Below are 22,750 nucleotides of genomic sequence, written 5' to 3' on the forward strand. Positions count from 1 at the left end.
TCGGTACACCTTGCTGTGTAAATATAGTACTTTAACCAAAGAAAAATGATATTAAGGATATCTTTGTTTTTACCAAGGATGCCTAGAATGAAAGTTTTCTTGGTAAATGTAACCTGAAAATTGATTTTTTCTTCTAAATAATGTTTAAAATGTTCTAAAAAAGATTGAACACATTCACAATCCCACAGTATATGTTCTATAGTTTCCTCTTCTCTGTGACAAAAGGTACACATTTTAGAGTTTATTTTTTTAATTTTGAATAAAAAAGAGTTTGTTGCTAAAATTTTGTTAATTATTCTGTATTGGAACCATTGAAGTTTACAGTTTTTTGTTATTATGAAAGGTAGTTTATGGATTAATTTCCATTCCATGTCCTCTATATCTAATAATTCATTCCACCTTCTTTTACCTGTTGTCACAGAGGTATTATTGTTTAAAATATCATAAAAAAACTTTGACTTTTTACATTTCATAACTTTATGTATGTTTTCTCTAATAAGCGGGTTTGCTAATTTTCTTAAAGTTTGGTTTTCACCCAATTTTCTGATGTATGTCTTTACAGCATGGATTATACTTGCATATTCTAGAAAGTTGACCTTTACATTCGTATACATATCACAAAACTTATCAAAACTAAGAAAAGTACTACCTTCCTCAATGATATCATTGATGTATCTAATATTATTATCAAATAGTTGTTTATTAAAAAAAGATTTCCCTCCAATATGGATCAAAGGGTTATAAAATAAAGGTGAGTCTGCAGTTGCACCAGACTCTAATATATTATGCAGGTCAACCCATGCCTTAAACACATCTATCCAGAACTTGTTTTTTAATGATTTCAAAAGTATATTAATGTATTCAATACCACATGATGTAAATTTATTTTGATTAAAATTAAGTATGAATTGACTCAACCCCCTGTTTGTAACAATAAGCTGTCTCACCCAGAATAATTTCATGGAGGATATAAATGCTTTGATATTTATCATCTTAAGACCACCTTCTTCATATTTTTGAACAAGAACATCCCTCTTTATTCTGTGAGTTGAGCCATTCCATATAAATGAAAAAAATAGCTTTTCTAATTCTTTACAATAAAAGACAGATGGGTTTGGGATAGACATTAGTATATGATTCAACAAAGGCAGCACTAATGTCTTAATAACTGTAATCTTGCCAATGGGAGTTAAATGTCTTTTCTCCCACTGTTTAAGGATAGACTTAATTTTAACCAGTTTTGGATCATAGTTAATACTAGGCATATTTAGCAAATCAACATCAAAATTTATTCCAAGCAAGGTGAATTTAGTAGATCCCCAATTCAACTTGCTATTAGGAATAAGTATATCATTACTATCTTTTTTGGAACCTATCCATACAGTATGAGTTTTTGAATAATTTATACACAAGCCGGACATTTCCGAGAATCTATGTAATGTAGAAATAGTTTCTAATAAACTTTCTTCACTTCCATCCAGGATAATCGAGGTGTCATCTGCAAGTTGCGAAATCTTTTTTTCTATATTACCAACTGTTATACCTTTAATTTTTTCATTTTTTCTAATTTGTATCGCCAAAATTTCTGCACAAATCAGGAATATATAAGGGGATAATGGATCTCCTTGTCTACACCCCCTCCGAATATTAAAAGTTTCAGAGAGATTGCCACCTTGATTAACAGCAGATGTTATGTTTGTATAAAAAATCTTAACCCACTGTCTAATAGTGGGACCAAAGTTAAAAAAATCTAAAGTTTGTTGTATAAAATTCCAAGATAAGGTATCAAAAGCCTTTTCAAAGTCGATAAGCAATAAAAGACCGGGAATTTCTTCATCTTCAGTATATTGCATTATGTCATATATTAACCTTGTATTTTCTCCAATATATCTATTAGACATAAATCCAGTTTGATCTGGATTTATAATTTTATGTAAATATTTTTTTAATCTAGCAGCAATACACCCAGATGCAATTTTGTACACAGTATTTAATAAAGTTATAGGACGCCAGTTCTTAATATAGTGTCTAGCTTTGTCACCTTTAGGTAGCAAAGTAATTACACCATGTCTTTGTGTGACTGATAATATATTATTTTTATATCCATAATTTATAGATCTAACAACAAAAACACCAATGTATTTCCAAAAAACCTTAAAAAATTCTGAAGAAAAACCATCAGATCCAGGTGATTTATTAGCTTTCATACTTGAAAGTGTTTTTGAAGCCTCACTAAAAGTAATTTCACCCTCTAAAGAATCTGATTCCGTTTCGGACAATTTAGGAATGTCAGCATATATTAATTCATTATTTAAACCAAAGTTGACATTATCTAACTTGTTTTCATATAATTTTGTATAAAAGCTTTTAGTTTCAGTCAGGATTTTTGTCTGGTCATATATTACCTCCCCTGAATCCAACTCCAATTTTGGTATAATCTTACTAATAAAATTCCTGGACTCCAGTTTACAAAAATAACTTGATGGTTTTTCTCCTTCTTCAATCCATTTTGCTCTACTTCTAATATAATTGCCCTGTAATTTATGTTTTCTAAGCTTTTCTAATTCCTGATTTTTGTTATATAGTAAATCTACATTGCTTTCAGAAATATTCTTTTCAATGTCTTTAATTTCTTTCACCAATTCTTTTTCCTGTTTATCTTTTTTCTTTTTAATATATGATGAATAAGAAATAGTTTTACCTCGTATTTCCATTAACAATGTTTCAAGGAATAACTGATCATTAATGGTGAAAAGAATATTTTCATCTGGCAACTGATGTAAATTGTTTATATTATAAACTGGTAAAGCATATTGTTTCTTAACTTGAAGTATAAAATCTCTAATACACTCTAAATAATCATTATCATACAGTAAGGAGTTATTAAATTTCCACAGCCCTCTTCCTTTCTTAAAATCATTAAAGACAAGTGATATGCTTATAATACTAATTCTTTAAAAAGGCAAATACGCGTTGTCTACAGGATTAAAAAAGTTTTATTATAAGGATATTTAACTTTCGCATCAACATACTTCATTTAAGTGACATACAGCGCTTTTGAATACGTTGTTGTCAAATTGTTCGATAAAACTAAAATGCAACCCTCTGCTACGTAAAGTGATGCTATTTTAAACAAATCGTCATTGGAAATTTAAAATCCATAAAATGTCGAGGACGCTGGTCTAATATCTTCCACATCCTTTGTAAAACAATTTAAAGTATTAAGACAATTGTTGTTAAATTGATTTTCAATTAAAGTGTTATTAATTTTATTAGTTAGTATTTCTATACCTATTTCCTTGAAGAACTTTTCACTTGTTACAAATAACAGCTTGTGCGTCAGCAGCTGAAACTAGAAAAATGTTGCTAAACCAATTAAAATGTTAAGTTCTATAATGTTTATTTTAAAAAAGACAAAAAAGCTTTCTCAAACTCACTGAATTCCATAGAATGCTCGAATCTGATTGGTCCAGAAATCGGTCCACAAAGGCCGCACCATGCAGCACAGGTGAATGATATCTGGTCCCTATTCACGGAGCGATAAAACTGTTTTATGCCCACCTCATACCCTGTTATGGCACCAAATTGAATCTGAAAGTTATAATAAGTACCAACTTGACAATGCTAAGAATTGCGTATTTCATACATATTTTACTGTTTTGTGAAGTGTAAATATCATGGTGTGGGATTCATGATCCTTGGTTTAAATTCAAGCTCATGAAGAAGAGTACATTACACAAAGATGAATTGAATTTTAACGAACTGAATTTTAGTCTTAATTTCGAGCGTTCTTCTGACAAACTTTATCTTGAGAATTTAAATCTGATTTTGTAAAAAACCGCACTATACTTGAACATCCCATTGATGAGGGTGATTTTAATTAACTTTCCACAAAAATTTATAAGGAACACTACATGGCGAAAGGGTTTTTTTTAACAAAGAGCGGAATACCAAAACACAAACGACTAAGTTATACCCGAGTTTACAGTGTATACCGTGGAGGATGTAAACCATTGACTTGCACGCTTTATTGTGGAATTTAAGAAGTTAAAAGTAGATTTTACCTCCAAAAATCATGTGTTTACCTAACATGGGGATTCCACGAGGCATGCGTGAGCAGGGAAACACCAACAATTTCATGAATAAGAAGGACGTACATTTCCAAAGAGTCAGAAAGACGCCATGTACACAGATAAAACAGCTGCCTGCGAAGGTTAGTAATTGTTTAATCATTAGGTTTCATTACGCACGTGCAATTAAGGGGAGACCCTCTGTATGAGAGACAATTATTATAATCCTGCCCCACAAACCGAAGGCAAATTTGTCTGTTTTTGGAACAAGGTTTTGTGGTAAGATCGAGACCTTGGTCATCTTGCATATTCAAAATTTAAAGACTCATTGATGTGTATTCTCGGTCCACATTTTCATTCCAGTCTAGAACAGCAATGTTCTACCTCCGTTTATACTCCTCGTCACTAAACTTTATTCTTTTATCGTGATATATAAGGTTTATTCCCACGTAGTTAAAATTCAGAAATTCTTATTCCCACCTAGCTAAAATTGTGTTTTTTTTACACCTGAGTGAGCATTGAGTATAGTCTGTGTGATCTACATGTATAGAAATAATCTGTGATATATAGTCATATATTTTTAACACATGGGTTTTACAGTGTTATGAAAATTTTGCATTTAACAATTTTAGTTTATTGAAATGTTTGATATTTATAAATTGAAAATAATTTTGAAAAGTATTAAAATAAAACAAAATTAAGTTAAAAAATAAAATAAATTTGATTGGCCGGGTAAGCAATTGCTTAAATAATTATCACACAGCAGATGTTGATGGCTTAATTAGATCATTATTATTTTGTTTCACTTATAATTGAGATAATTTACCAATTAACAGTTATAAATATGAATCTTCAATCAAACTGATGTACGGTGTAATTGCAATTAAATTTCATTAAATGCTCATTCCTTGGTTCAAAGTATTCTGTTTGATGTTTAAAAGAAAAATGACATGATGTTTGTATCTTTAAAACATAATGTTATAAAAATTTCTTTGATATTTTATATGAATTAATTAATAGTCATTAAATCCTCATTCTCAGTCATTACTAATAGATATACATGTACTGGTAGTACATGTAAGTACTTACTGTAAATTCCTAATTAAACGCGAGGAATTAATATCCGCGTAAAATCGCGAGAAGCCCGTCTCGCGAATTCTAAAATCTCGCTTTTAATTTTGGGAGACATGTAAACTACATGAAACTATGATGAAATTTCGCCATTCGCGATTTTATGTTCTCGCGATTTGATGGTAAATCGTTGAATCGCGGAATTAAGTACTCGCGTAAAATAAGGAATCTACAGTATTTACGGATATTTTCCTAAATATGGCAATCGTGCTAGTACAGTTGGATTTTCTAGACAATGGAAGAGGAGGCTTTTTCCTTCTACATGTTGGCTACAAGTACAACAACAAAGTCTACTGGAGATGTGACGACAGGCAGTGTCCAGCCACACTGACAACATGCAACAACATCGTGGCGGCCTTTGGAAGACCGCATAACCATGAAGAGGACTACATTGGACTGGCGGCAGAGTCCTTGATCAGTGGCGTGAAGAAGAGGTGCAAAGAGGAAGCAAAACCCATCCCCGCCATCTGCGATGAGGAAATAGGAGGACTGCGTAACTCGGAGTGTAACGACTCGGTGGAGGACATGATAAGAAACATTCCTACTTTCCAGGCCTGTAAGTCCTCACTCTACAGGAACCAGTCCACCACAATCCCGAAGCTACCTACAACCAAGGAAGACATCAACCTCGAGGGACCGTGGACAGTGTTTATTGATGGGACATTTTATTCCTGCACAAAACATTTCAACCAACTGTACACTTTGCATGCCAGTGTGAATGGAACTATGTTTCCCATTGTGTTTGTCCTTATACCTAACAAGAGTGAGGCCACTTACAATCGGTTCTTCGGACTTTTGAAGGATGTCATTCAAGACCTACAGTCTGTGTTAAATCTCGAACCTTGGCTCTTGGACATTGAAATGGCGGCAAGGAATGCAGTTCAGAGGAACTTTCCTGGAATCTCCTTGAAAGGTTGCTTCTTCCACTTTTCCCAGTGTATTTGGAAGAAAGTTTAGGGTTGTGGATTAGGAGTCAGATTTCGGAAGGAGGACAGTATTCGCATGCTTGTCAGAAGAGAAACAGTTCTTCCTCTCGTCCCAGAACATCGTGTGGAGGATGTGTGGCTAGAAGCGCTGGAGGACAATGAAGACGACGACCACAATGTTCAACGCTTCAATGACTACGTGACGGAAACATGGGTAGAGGGCACCTCACCCACTGGAATCATTATGACAACGATGCAGCACAACAAATGCATTAGAATGCTGGCACCACAAATTCAATAGGATGTGTAGGCGACCCAACCCCAACATCTTCAGGTTCATCCAGGTTATACAGAAGGAGCAAGCTGTAAATGAAGCCAAGATGATTCAGCTAGCTGCTGGTGGTGTTGTGCGTCCAAAGAAGAAGTACAAGCAATTTGACAGCCGTATTCGACATCTGAAGGACCAACTCAGACAAGGCGACATCCAGCTGATGGAGTATGCGGATGCAGCCTCCCATCTTCTTCACCTGGAGTGATATGTCGAGTCAAACGTGTGTTATGTTTCATCTGGAGTGATGTCGGATTTTAACAGATGTTCAAGTGTAATAAAAGATCAGTGGCATGTAATGATTGCATTTACATGTATCTGCTAATATGTTTACAAGTTTGTAATAGATGTGCATACTGAAATTAATCGATAGAATAAACCATTTTTAATTATTAAAATTTACTTCTATTACAAGTACTTACACAGCTAATTGTGCCACATACGTTTCACATATGTTTGAAGTTAACACTTGTACAACATACGTTAAACATACGTGACACACACGTGAAGTCAAACCGTACGTTACACATGTTGAGAAACGCATGGTTAACAAACGTGTTATAACATACGTTCAACATCACATATGTTTAACAACGTTAGATTTTACATATGTTAAACGTATGTACACCATATGTTTCACATATGTAGATCTCAACCACATGTTACACATATGTTAATAAACACATGGTTAACATGAGTTCTAAAAACCATATGTTACACGTGCGTTAATAATATATATATAATGAAAGTTAATGAAATTTACACAGTAAAATTATCGCAAATATATCTCTGATCCCTCCCCCCGGGCAAACACAATTATCCCTCGGACCCCCACCCCCCCCCCGGAAAAAATTTCTGGATCCGCGCATGATCTGCATGTACATGCCTGATGTTGCTTTATCACTCTTATCTCTGAAATGAATGCATGTGAACATGTGTAAAGAAAAGCCTTGCTATTGTGCATGTTTATTGGTTTAAATTTTATATGTAGTTATGCATAAATAAAGTTGTTTTATTAACAGAAGTCACGTGTCCTCTTAAAACTAATTCGATAACGAATCCGGAATTCATACAATTCGGTTTGAGTTTTGTCGATGACAAAATATACGTCACATTTTTATGTCACGGAGGCAGAAGATCGAACTGCAGGATGAATTTAGCAGAGGTACTGATTGTCAAGCATTCGTTTTTATGTACTTTCATTTGAAAATTATATCGTACAATTACCGATTGCAAAAGAGTAAACATGTAGCACAGGGCTGTAACTGTGTTCTCTGGGAAAATTCGGGTTGAATTAATGACGATAAAAATGATGCTTCCCCAGAGAGCTACAACTAAGCAACTATTTGGTTAAGTTAATTTAGAAGAATCAATACTTAATATGTTTTACGGTGCGACCGTTGGGGCGAGCGCAGCATGTGATCAAACAATGAATTATGATAAATCAATGAAAATAAAATTAACAACGTAAATAAATTTGATTGCAAAATAAAATAAAACATACCTATTTTTTTCAGTAAATTTACATTATTCATAGTTTATAAGATTTGTTATTTATTTATTTATAAATAGAACAATATTCAATCTCAGATACATTGTTGTTGAATAATAAAGATTTTAATATAAATGTTCATTGCACTCCATCTCCTCTTTTAAAGTGAGTGTAACGTACGTCAGTTCATCCCCTTTTTTGCAGTAGACTTTTTTCTTAAACTTACATTCAAAAATTGACTTATCATAACCCCCCCCCCCCCCCACACGTTTTTTTTTTTTTCAATTTACACATAGAAAATCGACTTATCATGGAGTTGCCCCCTCCACTTATAAAAAGAATTAATGTTTATTTAATATTTGCTTATCATATTAATAGAACATGGTGCCCCCCCCCCCAACATGTAATAAATGGAAGTGAAAATAAAGAAACCATTGAACTGCTTAAGAGCTGAAGGATTAGAATTTTCATGATTTTTTTTTCTTTTTGCTTGCAAAGATTTTTTGGATGAGGTTGCCATCTACCCATCCACCCACCCACCCCATTTTAAAAAAAGGCGATGCTACGTGTACGTTCCAGGAATTTACCATAATTTTAGGGAATAAAATAAATGTGAGCATTCATCCAAATGAGTGCAATTTACAACTGTTTTCTGTATCTGAAGAAATGTCCTTATTCTTCAGCTGTTCTTTAGCTTAGCCTTTGCAAGATTTTGAGAGGATTTTGGTCATTTCAGCAGAATACAATAACTTCAATTAGAGTAATTTCCCCTTATCAGTGCTTATTGTGACGTCAAAGCTGACGTTGGTTAAGTGTCGCCTGACTCTTAAAAACTCCCCTGAGAAATAAAAGTACGCGAAGTATACTGTTTTATTTACTTAAAAAAGCATGATGTTCTTAAAATTACACATTACACACATGCTTCTCAAAAGTTGTACTTTGATTCTCGCGAGAACGTGAAGTTGGAAACCATTGGTACTATGAATTGTGGGTCAAAATTTACTGACGCCGAAAAAATCTATCGGATCAATGTGTAAACCTTTGTGACGTCACTCGATTATTTTTTAGTGAGAGTGTACTGACGTAAGCTTTAGAGGTAGCATTGACTGTATGTCGTATACATTGTCATTGTTTTTATATTGTCTTGCTAATTCTCGTGAGAGTGTGAGGTGATAAAAATTGCCATGATTACAGGGAACTACTGGGACGATTAAAACAATGCATTACTGGTCCGATTTACTGACGCCAAAAAAATCCGTTGAATGAATGTGCAACTAGTCCGAATTTTCTATTCACACATGCCTTGCCGGTAGAGCTCGCTTCGCTCCGGAGCTGTGCGCTGGCGAGCTGCGCTCGCTATTAAAACCCATAAAATATATGTCGATCTTGGATAAGACGCATTTGAAAACTGAAATACATGTATTGAAAGTAGAGAAAAACTAGAGCAAAGCCTATGCAAAGTAACGATTAGGTCTTCCATTGCAACTAAGTGAAATGATGACTGAATTACCTCTATTAAATTGTATTCTTATTGCATGGTAATTGAAACATTTTTATAGGCATGCATTGGCTGCTTGACATATCCCTGGAAGAGGACATCAACTAGTTAACAGTCAATGACAGATGTCTCTTTGAATTGATAAAATCATAATTTAAGTACCATTGCATTTCACAATTTAAACATTTTTTAAGGGTCATCAACACCGCTGGGAAAATTTTTTCCATACAAACCCAACCTAATAAATAGCTCAAAGGTATGGATTTCTATGACATACTTCATAAAAAGTAGAAGTCACTGGGTGTTCAGGATCAATAATGTGGCACATTTTGCTATATATATTGTATAGTATTTAAGGGGTTTTTTTATTTTAAACATAATCTTTTTTAAAAATCGCCTGTTTAGTTATAAAGTTTATTATTTAATTGAAAATTTAACAAAGGTCAAAACTTGAACAGACTATAATTCACCTGTAATTAATTTCCTTTGTTCTTTGACACCCCCTTACCTGTACACTATTCCCACTAAGCTAAAATCATTCACCCATTGAAAACTCAGAATTTTAGCTAAGTGTGAAGACACCATATATCAGAAGGCATTTCAAAAGGACTTTGTACAATGCGTAATAATGTAATCGACATACTAGTTATCCTCTGGTGTTTTGTATATTTGTAATTTATGAATCTTTGACCAGGGGTATAGTTGTGGCACTTAACTTTTTTTTCCTTTGTAAGTAGAAACAAGTACTTGTTTGACTTATAAAAATGTTATATATTAGTCTGGTACCCCTGGTGTAGTAAAAAAGTCTGTCTTAGAATGAGTCTAACCAGTCTACAGGAAATTATCAGTAAATGTATAGCATTCTAATATATATCTCTTTTTTTTACCATGTCAATGTCACAACCAAGAAGGCAAGTTTGTTTGAAAACTACATAAGTCGAACTTTATTCAATCCGAGCTCCATTTTCAAATAATGAATGGAATTTTGACCTGTGTGTTGTTTTTAAAAACTGTAAACAAGACAATACTGATAAAGAGACAAGTGTTAGTGAAAATGTAAGTGCTTTAAGTGATGATAATCCTGACATCAACTAGCAGCAAGCAGCAGGTTGTGATTAGGAACATGGAGGCGATGAGGCAAAGCCAAACATCAATGATCATAAATGTAGATATTGTTTTTGCATCCCATGACCTCGAATCGGCAGAAGTGGTTTGAAAATGTTGCCCAGCTCATACTAGGAATTCTGCTGTTAAGAAAACTTTGAAAAACAAGTTTTTGACCATGATGTTACGTAGATATGTATAAAGCCTTCCCACATAACAAACAAAAAGCTAAACATTTCAATCGTGATGAAGTAATTGAAGTGAATAGACAAAGAGAGAATTAACACCATGTTTTATCTTTAATGAGGAATTCAAATCCCCCGGTCGACCTTACATGGGACACAAGTGGCAAATCAATAAAGTAGGTCACTGATTTCAATTGTTTCTGTGTTCACATTAATCTATTTGTTGACATTTTTGGTGTAGTCATTATGTTTCCGTGTGATCTAGGGTCAACCTTCTTTATACAGAGCAGTGGGAATTTGAAATGTTTTCACTTTAGATGAAAACAGTTTTAATAATTCTTAAAACATATTTTTATTGTATAGATCTACAGACCCTGAATCCCACTAATATACCTAAAAACGTATGAGGAGCGTCGTATAAGAAACGTATCGTATTGGGCGAGAACCGTATCGTATTTTATAAGAAACGTATCGTATCGTATGGAAAACGTATTGTATCGCATATATAAGAAATGTATCGTATCGTACAAACCGTATAAGAACTGTATAAAAAGCGTGCGAGAAGTTTCGAAGTTTTTTTTTGTGAAATTTAATTTCCTGTGCTTTACGGATAACAAGTATTCCGTTGAAAAATACAACAAAATGGCCATGTGATTTTTTTCTCTACAAATGCTTTGGAGAAATACAATAATGGTAAAATAATTTGACAAAAAAAGTATAGGCATGATTTACAGAAATATATTTACAACTTGGACATGCATAATATGACCGACCAATGAGCGGGAATTTCCATTCAAACCATTAAATAATTGTATTAAAGCTGAATTCATAAATATACGCATTATTTCACTTTTAACTCCGACTACCGCCATATAAGTTGTCGATTTCTATTGTTCTGCTCATCGCTGCACATCCCCTATATACGGCTGAGAGCCCTCGTCATACCTCATCGCATTCAGGAATTTCATACACCCGAACACGTTACCTTGGACGAAAAGACTTGTAAAAATGCGTTTTGAACAAATAATATGACAACCACTTTACTGGCAAGATATATCCAATAAACGACGAAACAAGACAGACTGAAACCCAGGCGCAGATACTTAAAAAATTCCTCGATGACTGTAGACCGTTTTCCTGTGTATTTTATAACATCGCACATGCGCAAACCACACACTGTGGTAGATCGAGCAATGTCAATTATCGCATGGATTTTATAAACGGGGAGTTTTTGTAGGAACGGATGATAAAGTTCAAGAAGATGCAGGCGTTATGCACTCTGTATGAACGACACACGTGTTCGATGTGCATGCGAAGTAAGGCAGCACTGTCTGTGCAAAATAATTCGGATACCTTGGACATACTTTCAAAGAAAGAATATTTTTTGTATTTCATTGATCGTTGTTTTCTTTATTCTTTATTTCTGCATTTTTCTACAGTGTGTAGTTCATGCATTTAGAAATCCGCGCAACGTGAATGCCTCGATCGGAAAGCAACTGATCGTAACTTTCTTAACCGGTATATATACCCCAGTGGCAGTAGATGAGGGATCAAAACTAATATGGCCACCAAATGCTTTTATGAATATATATCAGCTTTAAGCAAGCTTGAAAAAAAAATCATGCTTTCTCTTTCATGTTATGTGATTAGATTCTGTATGAAGAAACCAGCTTATTCAGATTACGAATAAAGTAAAACAAATCCCGATGTGTACACTTTGCCGCGATCACAGTTTCACCTTACCAACCCGGCGGCATATGTACATGTATACTACCAAGTAGCGCTGTGTGTATACTGCTGTCTGTACTTTGCGTAATCTCTGTTGATTCGGACTGCTTTTTCTAGCCAATTTAAAGAGCAGCATTTATTTTATGATACACACTGAGATCTATTAAATGGGCTACAGTTCTCCAATTAGCGGCGAAGTACTATACCCTAAGATTTACAGTGATCATACAGACATGAATATGTAAATCTGATTATAAAAGATAATGTCAAAACACAAATACTATGTTACCAACATAAAATTGTTACCGGTATTATAAATCGCTGACAGTTGAATTAAACAACATAACGTTTTTTATCATTCAAGCAATTACAAGGTAGCGACATTGAAGAAAAAAATGCATACGAGAAATAATAAAGAAAATGTCCGGTAGATGAAAATAAAATGCGTTTAATCGTTTTACAATTTATTTCTTCTCCTAATCTAGTTTAGGTCTAAGACGGATAAATTCACTACGATGTACAATATATTTAGATTTGATATCATGCAATGTAACGTCCTGATCTGACTACCTATCTCTAAAAAAAAACCATCTCTCTCTCTCTCTCTCTCTCATTCATTCATTCATTTACAAAGCGAAAAAGGCACTTTAACAAAAGAAAACATACAGCTGTTTATTAACAACCTTTCCCGTCTCAGGTAACTTTACAAGAAACCGTGTTAAAAAGACAAAAAAAATCATACTCATTTGTTCCTTATTTCTCTCTTTTTCAGAATTCTTATTTGTGATGGTTGCGTGTGTAATAAATCTTTAAAAAATATGGAGGTGTTTGTAAGACACAATCCTACTAGAGTGATACACAAATTTTTAATTTGATTTTAAATTGCCCATTTCTTCCTCTTAAATTTACTCCCTTCCATTGCTTTTTATTCTTCTACCTGGGTTTTAACGCATGAAAAAGATAAAGTTATATATTCGTCAAGAACTGTTTGACAAAGTTACATGTAAAATTGTTCGTGTGCTACAGTCTTTTTGAAATGGACTATATGAATTATTATGCATTTTTTGTCCCAATTTAGTTCTAAGGAGAGCTTTAAGAATAAGGTTGAAGATAGTAAAATATTGAAATTAAATACGACAACTATATAAAATGCCATAATGTAAAGATGACTCTAGGTTAGCTTTTTAAAAAGGTAAGAAAGTCAGTCAGCGGAATATTATTTTAAGAATGTGAATACACAATCTATTAAATAACGAGATATACAGTTTCCAGAGCAATCACAATATACAGGCATGTGTACATTCAGTTTACACCTTTATGGATGTAAGCGATGAGACAAGGTGTAGCGGTGTACATACAGTGAATAACTGCACACCTACTTATTATTTTCAGTTGTTATTTTGCTAAGATTGCTCTTAGAATTTCATGGTCCACTACTGCAAACACACACACACACACACACACACACACACACACACACACACCTATATATATATATATATATATATATATATATATATATATATATATATATATATATATATATATTTATATATATATATATATATGTGCGGACTCGGGACCACGGCTGCGGACGATACCTTTGGACAGTCGATGCGCAGTATGACGTAGAAACTGGCTTTTTTCATAATTTTTACGAATTTCCCTACCACTAACTGTCTAGTTTCTGTCTAGAATTTCAATTTAACGCAAACGCAATTGAAGTTTCATTCTTACGTAATTAGATCTAATTAATCTGACTAATCAAGAAGTTTGTCTTCTTTTGATATATTAATGTATAAGAGGAAAATATGGGTGTTTTTTTCAATTGTTTTTCACATCAAGACACACCGTGACACATCAAGAGCATGCTTGCTTAAGTACCAACTTAAACTATGATCATATGAACAATTACATCTGTTAATATCGTACATAAGTGGCACGGTGCTCTATACTTTTTAAAAGCAGAATATGAAGCAATATGAGAATAGTTTCTTTCATTACGAGAATTAGTCCGTTTTGGTGACGCCAGAAGACGTCAATAGCTATTGGACAATGGTTTTATAATATCAAATCCAATGTCAACAGCTATCGGACAATAATTTCATTATCCACTTTTGGACAATGATTACTTGTATCAAATTCAATGTCAACAGCTATTGCACAAAAGTTCTTTATCAAATTCGATATCAAGGGCTTTTGGACAATGATTACTTACATCAATTTCAATGTCAACAGCTTTTTGACAATGATTACTTATATCGAATTTAATTTCAACAGCTTTTGGGTAATGATTACTTATATCGAATTCAGTATCAACATCTTTTGGACAATTATTGCCTTATTTCAAATCCACTATGAGAGACGACCACTTCATAATGTTTTATAAAGATATGATTTTGATACAATACTTTTAAAAAATTGGTATAAATGGGGGGGGGGGGGGGGCAGCTCTTAATATGAAATATAGTTCAACCATACTGTAGGATCAACGATCAGTCCAGTCCCTCTAGTATCAATGGTGGCTGTCCCAAAGTGAGGACAAGGGTCCCTGGTGTGTTCCCCATTACAATCATGAGCATATCCATACTGCATTGGTACTGATCCGGTCAGCGATGTGAATGTATAATCAGTTCCATTTACCGTCATGCTCTGTAAACAGAAATATTGCATTTTTGGAGTATTTTCAAACATAACGAACACAAATGCATCAATTTATAAATATGATTTCATCTGTGTTTATACACAAAATAATGCATGCGATACATAGTGTTTACCTCTATTTGTAATTTCACTTTTAAAAACTCGGTCTTTTTCAACGGAAATAGAATATCCGATTGACACTCTTGCTGCTGTATTATCAAATGCGATTGATCATGCATAATGAAGTCGTTGGGGTATTTTAAAGTTATGAAATGTGATGGTTCAGTAACCAGGCAGTGACAGTATACTTTGGTTCTTCTTCGGTTGGTTACAGTAGGATAGACCCAGTATTCTCCGTCTGTTGTAATACCAGAGCAATTTAAGACGGCGAGACACGACTCTGGAACTGCAAGGACAATTTTTTTAAATTTGAAAATAAATTCTGTTATTGGAGAAATCTATGAAAAATCATTGTTGAACATTACAAATCTTAACAGTGTGTTTTGATAATTTGACTAACCATTAAAACATGTACATGTACAGGCTTTATCTTTAATTATCAACATTTTGGCTAATTTGTCTTTTTTCTGGTCCCCTGAGATTTATTTTTAAAACAATGCGTGAAAAATCCGTTTGGTCTAACATTTTCATAATCATTAGACTTCGAAATATAATTCACTTTCGTTAAACTCCGATATACATGTATAACATTATTATAAAAATAAGTTGTACATTGTAATATAAATATATAACGATGGTAAGCAAACCATTTTCTTTAATAGAAATATATTGAACGTGTATTAAAGACGGCGATTTCGATCATAATGTTAGTCGACAAAAATATTTTTATAGGTTCGCCGATTTTTAGTGTTTTTGTTCTTACCCCTTCGAGTACCCCTGTCCTCCAGTACCCAGTAATAGTCGACGTCACCTCTGTCGTCACTGTCATAGATCACGTTGAAGAGGTCACATGACCCCTTAGCCATGTTGTACAATAACGACACACAGTCCGGTTCCTGGATACACTTAGAAGCACAGTAACTAAGACAGGAGTAATGTCCCGACCATATCGCCATGTTTGGCTCAACAAGGTCAACACGGGTTGTAGTCCGTCTCAGAAAAATGTCCTCTAGAAAAAAGTGATATTATTGTGCACGCTGTGTTCCTTTTTGTCTTTAAGGACACAACATCTGAAAATGTTCTTAAGAGCAAGGTACTGAACCTCTAAATGAAATGACTAACAAATTTATAGTGATATATATATATATATATATATATATATATATATATATATATATATATATATATATATATATATATATATATATATATAATTTTCGTATCTAAATACGGTAAAATACTGTAGGTTCCCTATTTTACGCCATTAACTCTGCGATTCAACGGGTTTCCATCAAAGTGCAAACATGAATGCTGAAATTTTTTCATTGTTTCATGTAGCTTACATTTGTCCAAAAATTAAATGCAAGGTTTTGATGTTCGCTAGACGTCTTCTCGCGATTTTACGTGGAATATAATTCCTCTCGTATAATTAGGAATCTAGATCAGTTAATTCTAATAGGTAAAACGTCCTCTTATATTGAATTACGATGGGCACAAAATGGGCATCTACTTATTGTCAACAAATAGTGTTTCAATTTTTTCCTGTTTTGGATGTGCATTGCACATCCTATTTTAGTAAAATCATAGAATAACAACCACAATAAGGCGCAATAATAAGAACATTTTTCCAGTGAAATTTTATCTAATTGTAACAGTTAAACAATCAAAACGACTTTCTGAGTCAATCTTTTAAATGCTACTAACATATGTATTATAAGACGCATTAAAACACAGATTGATATCTTAAATAAATTATTAGATTCTAAGAAGTCAGATTTTTTTAATAAAAGCTTGATAGATGGTTGCATTGGGATTATAATCCTTTTTATTGATCTAGTACTATTACATTTTTCTTTTATGAAAAGATTCCGTTTAACATTAAAAAAATCCCAGAGTATGGTTTCCGAAATTTTGAGTTTAACGCATCAACGTATGACCAGTTGGGTGTTAAAGTCGACCAAAGTACATTTCTTCAATGTTATGTATATTTAATTATCTTTTCTATGATCAGGTATATGGATTGCTTAACTGAGAGTTTTTGTAACTGTCCCTTATCATTAACACTTTCAAATGCAATACGTATTACTTCAATTTTCGTAGGCGAAATGTTTCCTCCTTTTGAAGCACGAATCCGAAAAATGAAACAAATCCACCATAGTTTCTTTTCAGTTTTCCTATGAAATGTACTATCATATAGACATGTGAACCACTAAAATGTAATTAAATGTAACAATTCTAGCATGCAACAATAAAACTTCATATTACCCTATTTGAACATTTTGAAAAAAGTTCGTAGTTGTTTAAAACAACATACGTGCTGCGCTCTGCAAATATCTTTTCCCACTAACCCATCATAACTAAATTAGAAATCCAAACAATTCCGTGCCGACAAAATTTTTAAAAAATTAATCCAAATGTAGAGGGCCAATATTGTTTGATAATCAACGATATGTTAATGCAAAGAGTCTAGTAAACACCACTGTTTAAGACCAAACTTATAGCCTTTTATCAATTTTGCTGTAAAACACATATTTCATCTGTTTGTAGAAAAAAAAATGGATCATTTATTTTGATTTTTCTTAGGTATTCTTATCCTATTGACAATTTGAATTGATTATTTTACAAAGGCTAATATGAACTGAAAGCTACAACAAAATTGTTTTTTTTTTCTCCATAAGTTTTATTTGTTAAGGAAATAAATTTGTATTACGTCACCATACCTTGGTTATTTGATAATGACATGAAGTGGTTGATGACAACTCTTACTCATTAATTATGATGCTTGTTTAATATGTTTTACGGTCCTACCGTTGGGGCGAGCGCAGCAAGAATTACACATACATTGCATTATTGTCAACTTAAAGTTATTTAGTTATCAACTAACATTAAAGAATTTGTGTGTGAGAGAGAGAGAGAGAGAGAGAGAGAGAGAGAGAGAGGAAAAGAAAGAAAAACAGTCAGATAAATAAACAGAGAGAACAGACGGGGTGAGAGAGAGAGAGATAGAGAGAGAAAGAGAGATATTTATATATTATTTCTAAGTTTTGAAAAATTCTTACAATAGACATAGAATTGCTTCCCCCTTAAACTGTTCCTTACGTTTGGAGAGAATTGTTCAGTCTCTAAAATGTAATTTGTTTAAGTTATGTCAGAAGAGTAAACAATCAGTAAAGTATTAATTTTCTTTTGTACCTTGTTTTTATTTGATTTTATTTTTCCCCTTGTTCATTTATTTTTTTTCAAATATTTCATTTTTGCATTCTTATTTGCATTCTTATTCCATACGTTGAATGTGCACCCGGTCCCTGTTTGAAGGGGTTTGGCAATATGTAATATCTGCATAGATTTTTTTCTCTTTAATTTTTTTTTATATATATTTCAAACTGAACTATTTTTTCATACCCTCTCCCTACTTACACTTACTGTACATGAATGCATAATTATCTTAAAATTGGATCGATATGACAGTAAAGCATAGATCTTGCTTGTATCTATATAATCTCTCTTTCAAACCAAAACAAATCATAATGAAAACAAACCATCCAGGCAGTTATCGCAGTTTATACTGAAATAGCTTGTACACGCATTACAGATGTTTGATCCACATCTTTTATCGCTAGAAATATAGCGCGAGATCACTGTGTCGTCTTACGTTAAAATAAATCGTTTACCTATCTTGACTCAAAACGAAGACATAGAAGCATGTTAAAAATCTTATGGGTCTCACGAAAGCTTTAAATTTGCAGTATTTAAAACGTGATTTCAAACCTCAAGGCACCACAAATTACGAGTTAAAAATTAGCAATTTTGGCATAGCACCACAGGAGAAAACATAAGAGATCATTTTGCGCCGTAGACAAAAAACCATTCTTGATGAATCTGTAATATTAGCTCGCTCTTTTTCCCGCACACACTGGTTCTTAGAGCTCGCTTCGCTCGCAATTAAATCAATGCTGAAAGAACTCTTTGTGTTTCAGAATGTTTTAGCTTTTTGTCATTTCTTTGGTCTTTACTATGGTGTATTTTTGCACTGTTGAATCTGCTGTTTCCAACAAAATCATATATTTGCAAAAATAGTAACACATTAATATATGTACTGCCATCATAATCGATTCTCTTTATTTTGATAAATTAGTTCCACTAAGTAATATTCATTTTGCAGTTTCAAAAATATGTGCATCTTATAATATTATCATAAAAAACATATAGCGTACCTACTGATAATAGTTAGAGTTACATATTGTATTCAAAAACAAGAAGCGAAATAACTTGCATCATCATGATTATATTTATTGAAATAGTCACATCTTTTTTTTTAGTTTAGCATTGTTATCTGCTTTACTTTTGTTTCATTTTAAAATTGATATACCTGCTAAATGAATAATTAAAAGTCTTACTTGTTTTTCCACAAGACTTTGTAATAAAAAATAGACACATAATTCCAACAATCTTCTTTGGTGTCATTTTACAGTAAAGAAATCAGTACATCAAGCAGATAGCTGCAAAGTAAAGATTTTCTCTTATTTATACTTGAAAAACTGATGACAATCAATGTATCGATTTAATATATCTTTGATTTTTTTTAGGCATAAAACATCAACAGATTTACACTTTGGTTAATTTGAGAATACATTTATATATTTGTTTGACTTATAATTTATGTGTAAATTTTATTTAACAGGTACATGGTTAGGTTTTGGGTAGCCATTTTGGGTCACCTCTAGTCTGAACATTCTGCATCACATATTAATTCTAGTAGTATATTTATATTTAACAATGTCAAATAAATTTTATTGAATAAAATTGTTTTTTAAAAAATTACATTTTTACAGAGTTTAGGAAGGGACTATATTTATATATTTGTTTGACTTATAATTTATTTGTAAATTTTATTTAACAGTTACATGCCACAAAGAGTATCAAAAATTCGATCATACTGTAGAATCAACGATCACTACAGTCCCTCTAGTATCAATGGTGGCTGTCCCAATGTGAGGATGAGTGTTTTTTATACTAAAACTAAAAAAACTACCATTCCACGAATTACATCCCCACTGATAAGCAAAAACCCCACAATCCACGAAAACAGGCCCCCACGAATTTCAATGATTCCACAGTATCCATACTGAACTGGTACCGAGTAGAATATCTGATGAGCAAGATTGGCGTTAGACATTCCAATTCGATTCGAATTGGAAAATAAATATGGGGGCTATTTTAAAGTATTGAAGTTTAGGTGTTGTCTTGCTAGGTTGTGGCAGTATATATACTGCAATGTTAATGTGGTACAATACTCTGAGAAAATTAAGTAAAGGTAATGGTAATTTAATGTCCATATTATGCCTGACCACAAGTAATACGTTTTAAAATGTTTCATTTGGTTCTGAGTATCCCCGAGGTATTTAACCACTTCTTTCAATAAGCGTTTGATTAAACAAAAAGGTTGTATAAGTATAAAGTGCTATTATTAATGATTTTTTCATTATCACTATTTAAATCTTGACTCTTAAGCTTTACTGTAAAATGACATATTCCTAGAATGGGAGATAAAATCAACAATGTAGGCTTCCTCTAATACATTAATAATATAACGAAAATGCATTCTTATGTTTAATACTACCGGATTTGTTTCAATCAATTATCTAAAGAGGTTCGCTCCTTAGGTTTTGGGTAGCCATTTTGGGTCACCTCTAGTCTGAACATTCTGCATCACATATTAATTCTAGTAGTATATTTATATTTTACAATGTCAAATAAATTTTATTGAATAAAATTGTTTTTTAAAAAATTACATTTTTACAGAGTTTAGGAAGGGACTATATTTTGCAGCGGAAGGTTTTCAAGAAGGAAATGAATATTCATCATAACTCACTAGTTTAAGAGTACTGTTACTTTATCTTCCTAATTTTCAGCGCAGACCAAACTTCTAGATAATTTGTATGTTACGATACCCGTTTTTCCACAAGACTTCGTTATAAAAAAATAGACACATAATTCCAATAATCTTCTTTGGTGTCATTTTTCAGCAAAGAAATCAGTACATCAAGCAGATAGCTACAAAGAAAAGATTTTCTGTTATTTATACTAGAGAAACTGATGCCAATCAATGTATCGATTTAATATATCTTTGATTTTTTTTAGGCATAAAACATCAACAGATTTACACTTTGGTTAATTTGAGAATACATTTATATATTTGTTTGACTTATAATTTATCTGTAAACTTTATTTAACAGGTACATGCCACAAAGAGTATCAAAAGTTCGATCATACTGTAGAATCAACGATCACTCAGTCCCTCTAGTATCAATGGTGGCTGTCCCAATGTGAGGATTAGTGTCCCTGAATTGTTCCCCGTTACAGTCGTCAGCATACAGGGGAATCATTAGAATTTGTGGTAGCTCAATTTCGTGGTGTTTGTGGGTAGCCCTCCCCCACGAATTTACATCCTCAACGAAAACAATTTTGAAAGAGTTAGTTTTTTATACTAAAACTAAAAAACTACCATTCCACGAATTGCATCCCCACTAATAAGCAAAAACCCCACAATCCACGAAAACTGGCCCCCACGAATTTCAATGATTCCATAGTATCCATACTGAACTGGTACCGAGTAGAATATCTGATGAGCAAGATTGGCGTTAGACATTCCAATTCGATTCGAATTGGAAAATAAATATGGGGGCTATTTTAAAGTATTGAAGTTTAGGTGTTGTCTTGCTAGGTTGTGGCAGTATATATACTGCAATGTTAATGTGGTACAATACTCTGAGAAAATTAAGTAAAGGTAATGGTAATTTAATGTCCATATTATGCCTGACCACAAGTAATACGTTTTAAAATGTTTCATTTGGTTCTGAGTATCCCCGAGGTATTTAACCACTTCTTTCAATAAGCGTTTGATTAAACAAAAAGGTTGTATAAGTATAAAGTGCTATTATTAATGATTTTTTCATTATCACTATTTAAATCTTGACTCTTAAGCTTTACTATAGAATGACATATTCCTAGAGTGGGAGATAAAATCAACAATGTAGGCTTCCTCTAATACATTAATAATATAACGAAAATGCATTCTTATGTTTAATACTACCGGATTTGTTTCAATCAATTATCTAAAGAGGTTCGCTCCTTAGGTTTTGGGTAGCCATTTTGGGTCACCTCTAGTCTGAACATTCTGCATCACATATTAATTCTAGTAGTATATTTATATTTTACAATGTCAAATAAATTTTATTGAATAAAATTGTTTTTTAAAAAATTACATTTTTACAGAGTTTAGGAAGGGACTATATTTTGCAGCGGAAGGTTTTCAAGAAGGAAATGAATCATTTTCATAACTCACTAGTTTAAGAGTACTGTTACTTTATCTTCCTAATTTTCAGCGCAGACCAAACTTCTAGATAATTTGTGTGTTACGATATATTCTTGATGTTCTTAAAACATAATCCATCAATATTTTGATATTTCTAGAGATATATTTGCATATCTAGCTTAAACTGCATAGAAGTTAAGAAAAAATTAA

At 32.8% G+C, this 22,750-nt stretch overlaps 1 protein-coding gene and 1 pseudogene across 1 annotated transcript; one reads left to right on the plus strand and one right to left on the minus strand.

The window, feature by feature from the left end:
• Window positions 1-3,024: 3,024 nt before the first annotated feature.
• LOC128159195 (uncharacterized) lies at window positions 3,025-17,577 on the minus strand. The gene is made up of 6 exons (XM_052822256.1): window positions 17,574-17,577; window positions 15,989-16,234; window positions 15,240-15,511; window positions 14,944-15,114; window positions 3,438-3,591; window positions 3,025-3,352 (listed from the first exon to the last, which is right to left on the minus strand). Exons 1-6 carry the CDS (start codon window positions 17,575-17,577, stop codon window positions 3,312-3,314), a joined length of 888 nt encoding a protein of 295 aa, XP_052678216.1. The 3' UTR covers window positions 3,025-3,311.
• Window positions 6,204-6,663, plus strand: LOC128161453 (uncharacterized; annotated as a pseudogene).
• Window positions 17,578-22,750: the final 5,173 nt, after the last annotated feature.

The sequence above is a fragment of the Crassostrea angulata genome, chromosome 8 (assembly GCF_025612915.1).
Source record: "Crassostrea angulata isolate pt1a10 chromosome 8, ASM2561291v2, whole genome shotgun sequence".
NCBI classification, from domain to species: domain Eukaryota; kingdom Metazoa; phylum Mollusca; class Bivalvia; order Ostreida; family Ostreidae; genus Magallana; species Magallana angulata.

Excerpts from the sequence above, each read along its gene's own strand:
- LOC128159195 (XM_052822256.1), bottom strand. Across the intron at positions 15,512-15,988 it reads GGACAGGGGTACTCGAAGGG|TTCCAGAGTCGTGTCTCGCC; the intron begins GTAAGAACAAAA and ends TTGTCCTTGCAG. Across the intron at positions 3,353-3,437 it reads CGAGCATTCTATGGAATTCA|TTTCAGCTGCTGACGCACAA; the intron begins GTGAGTTTGAGA and ends ACATTTTTCTAG.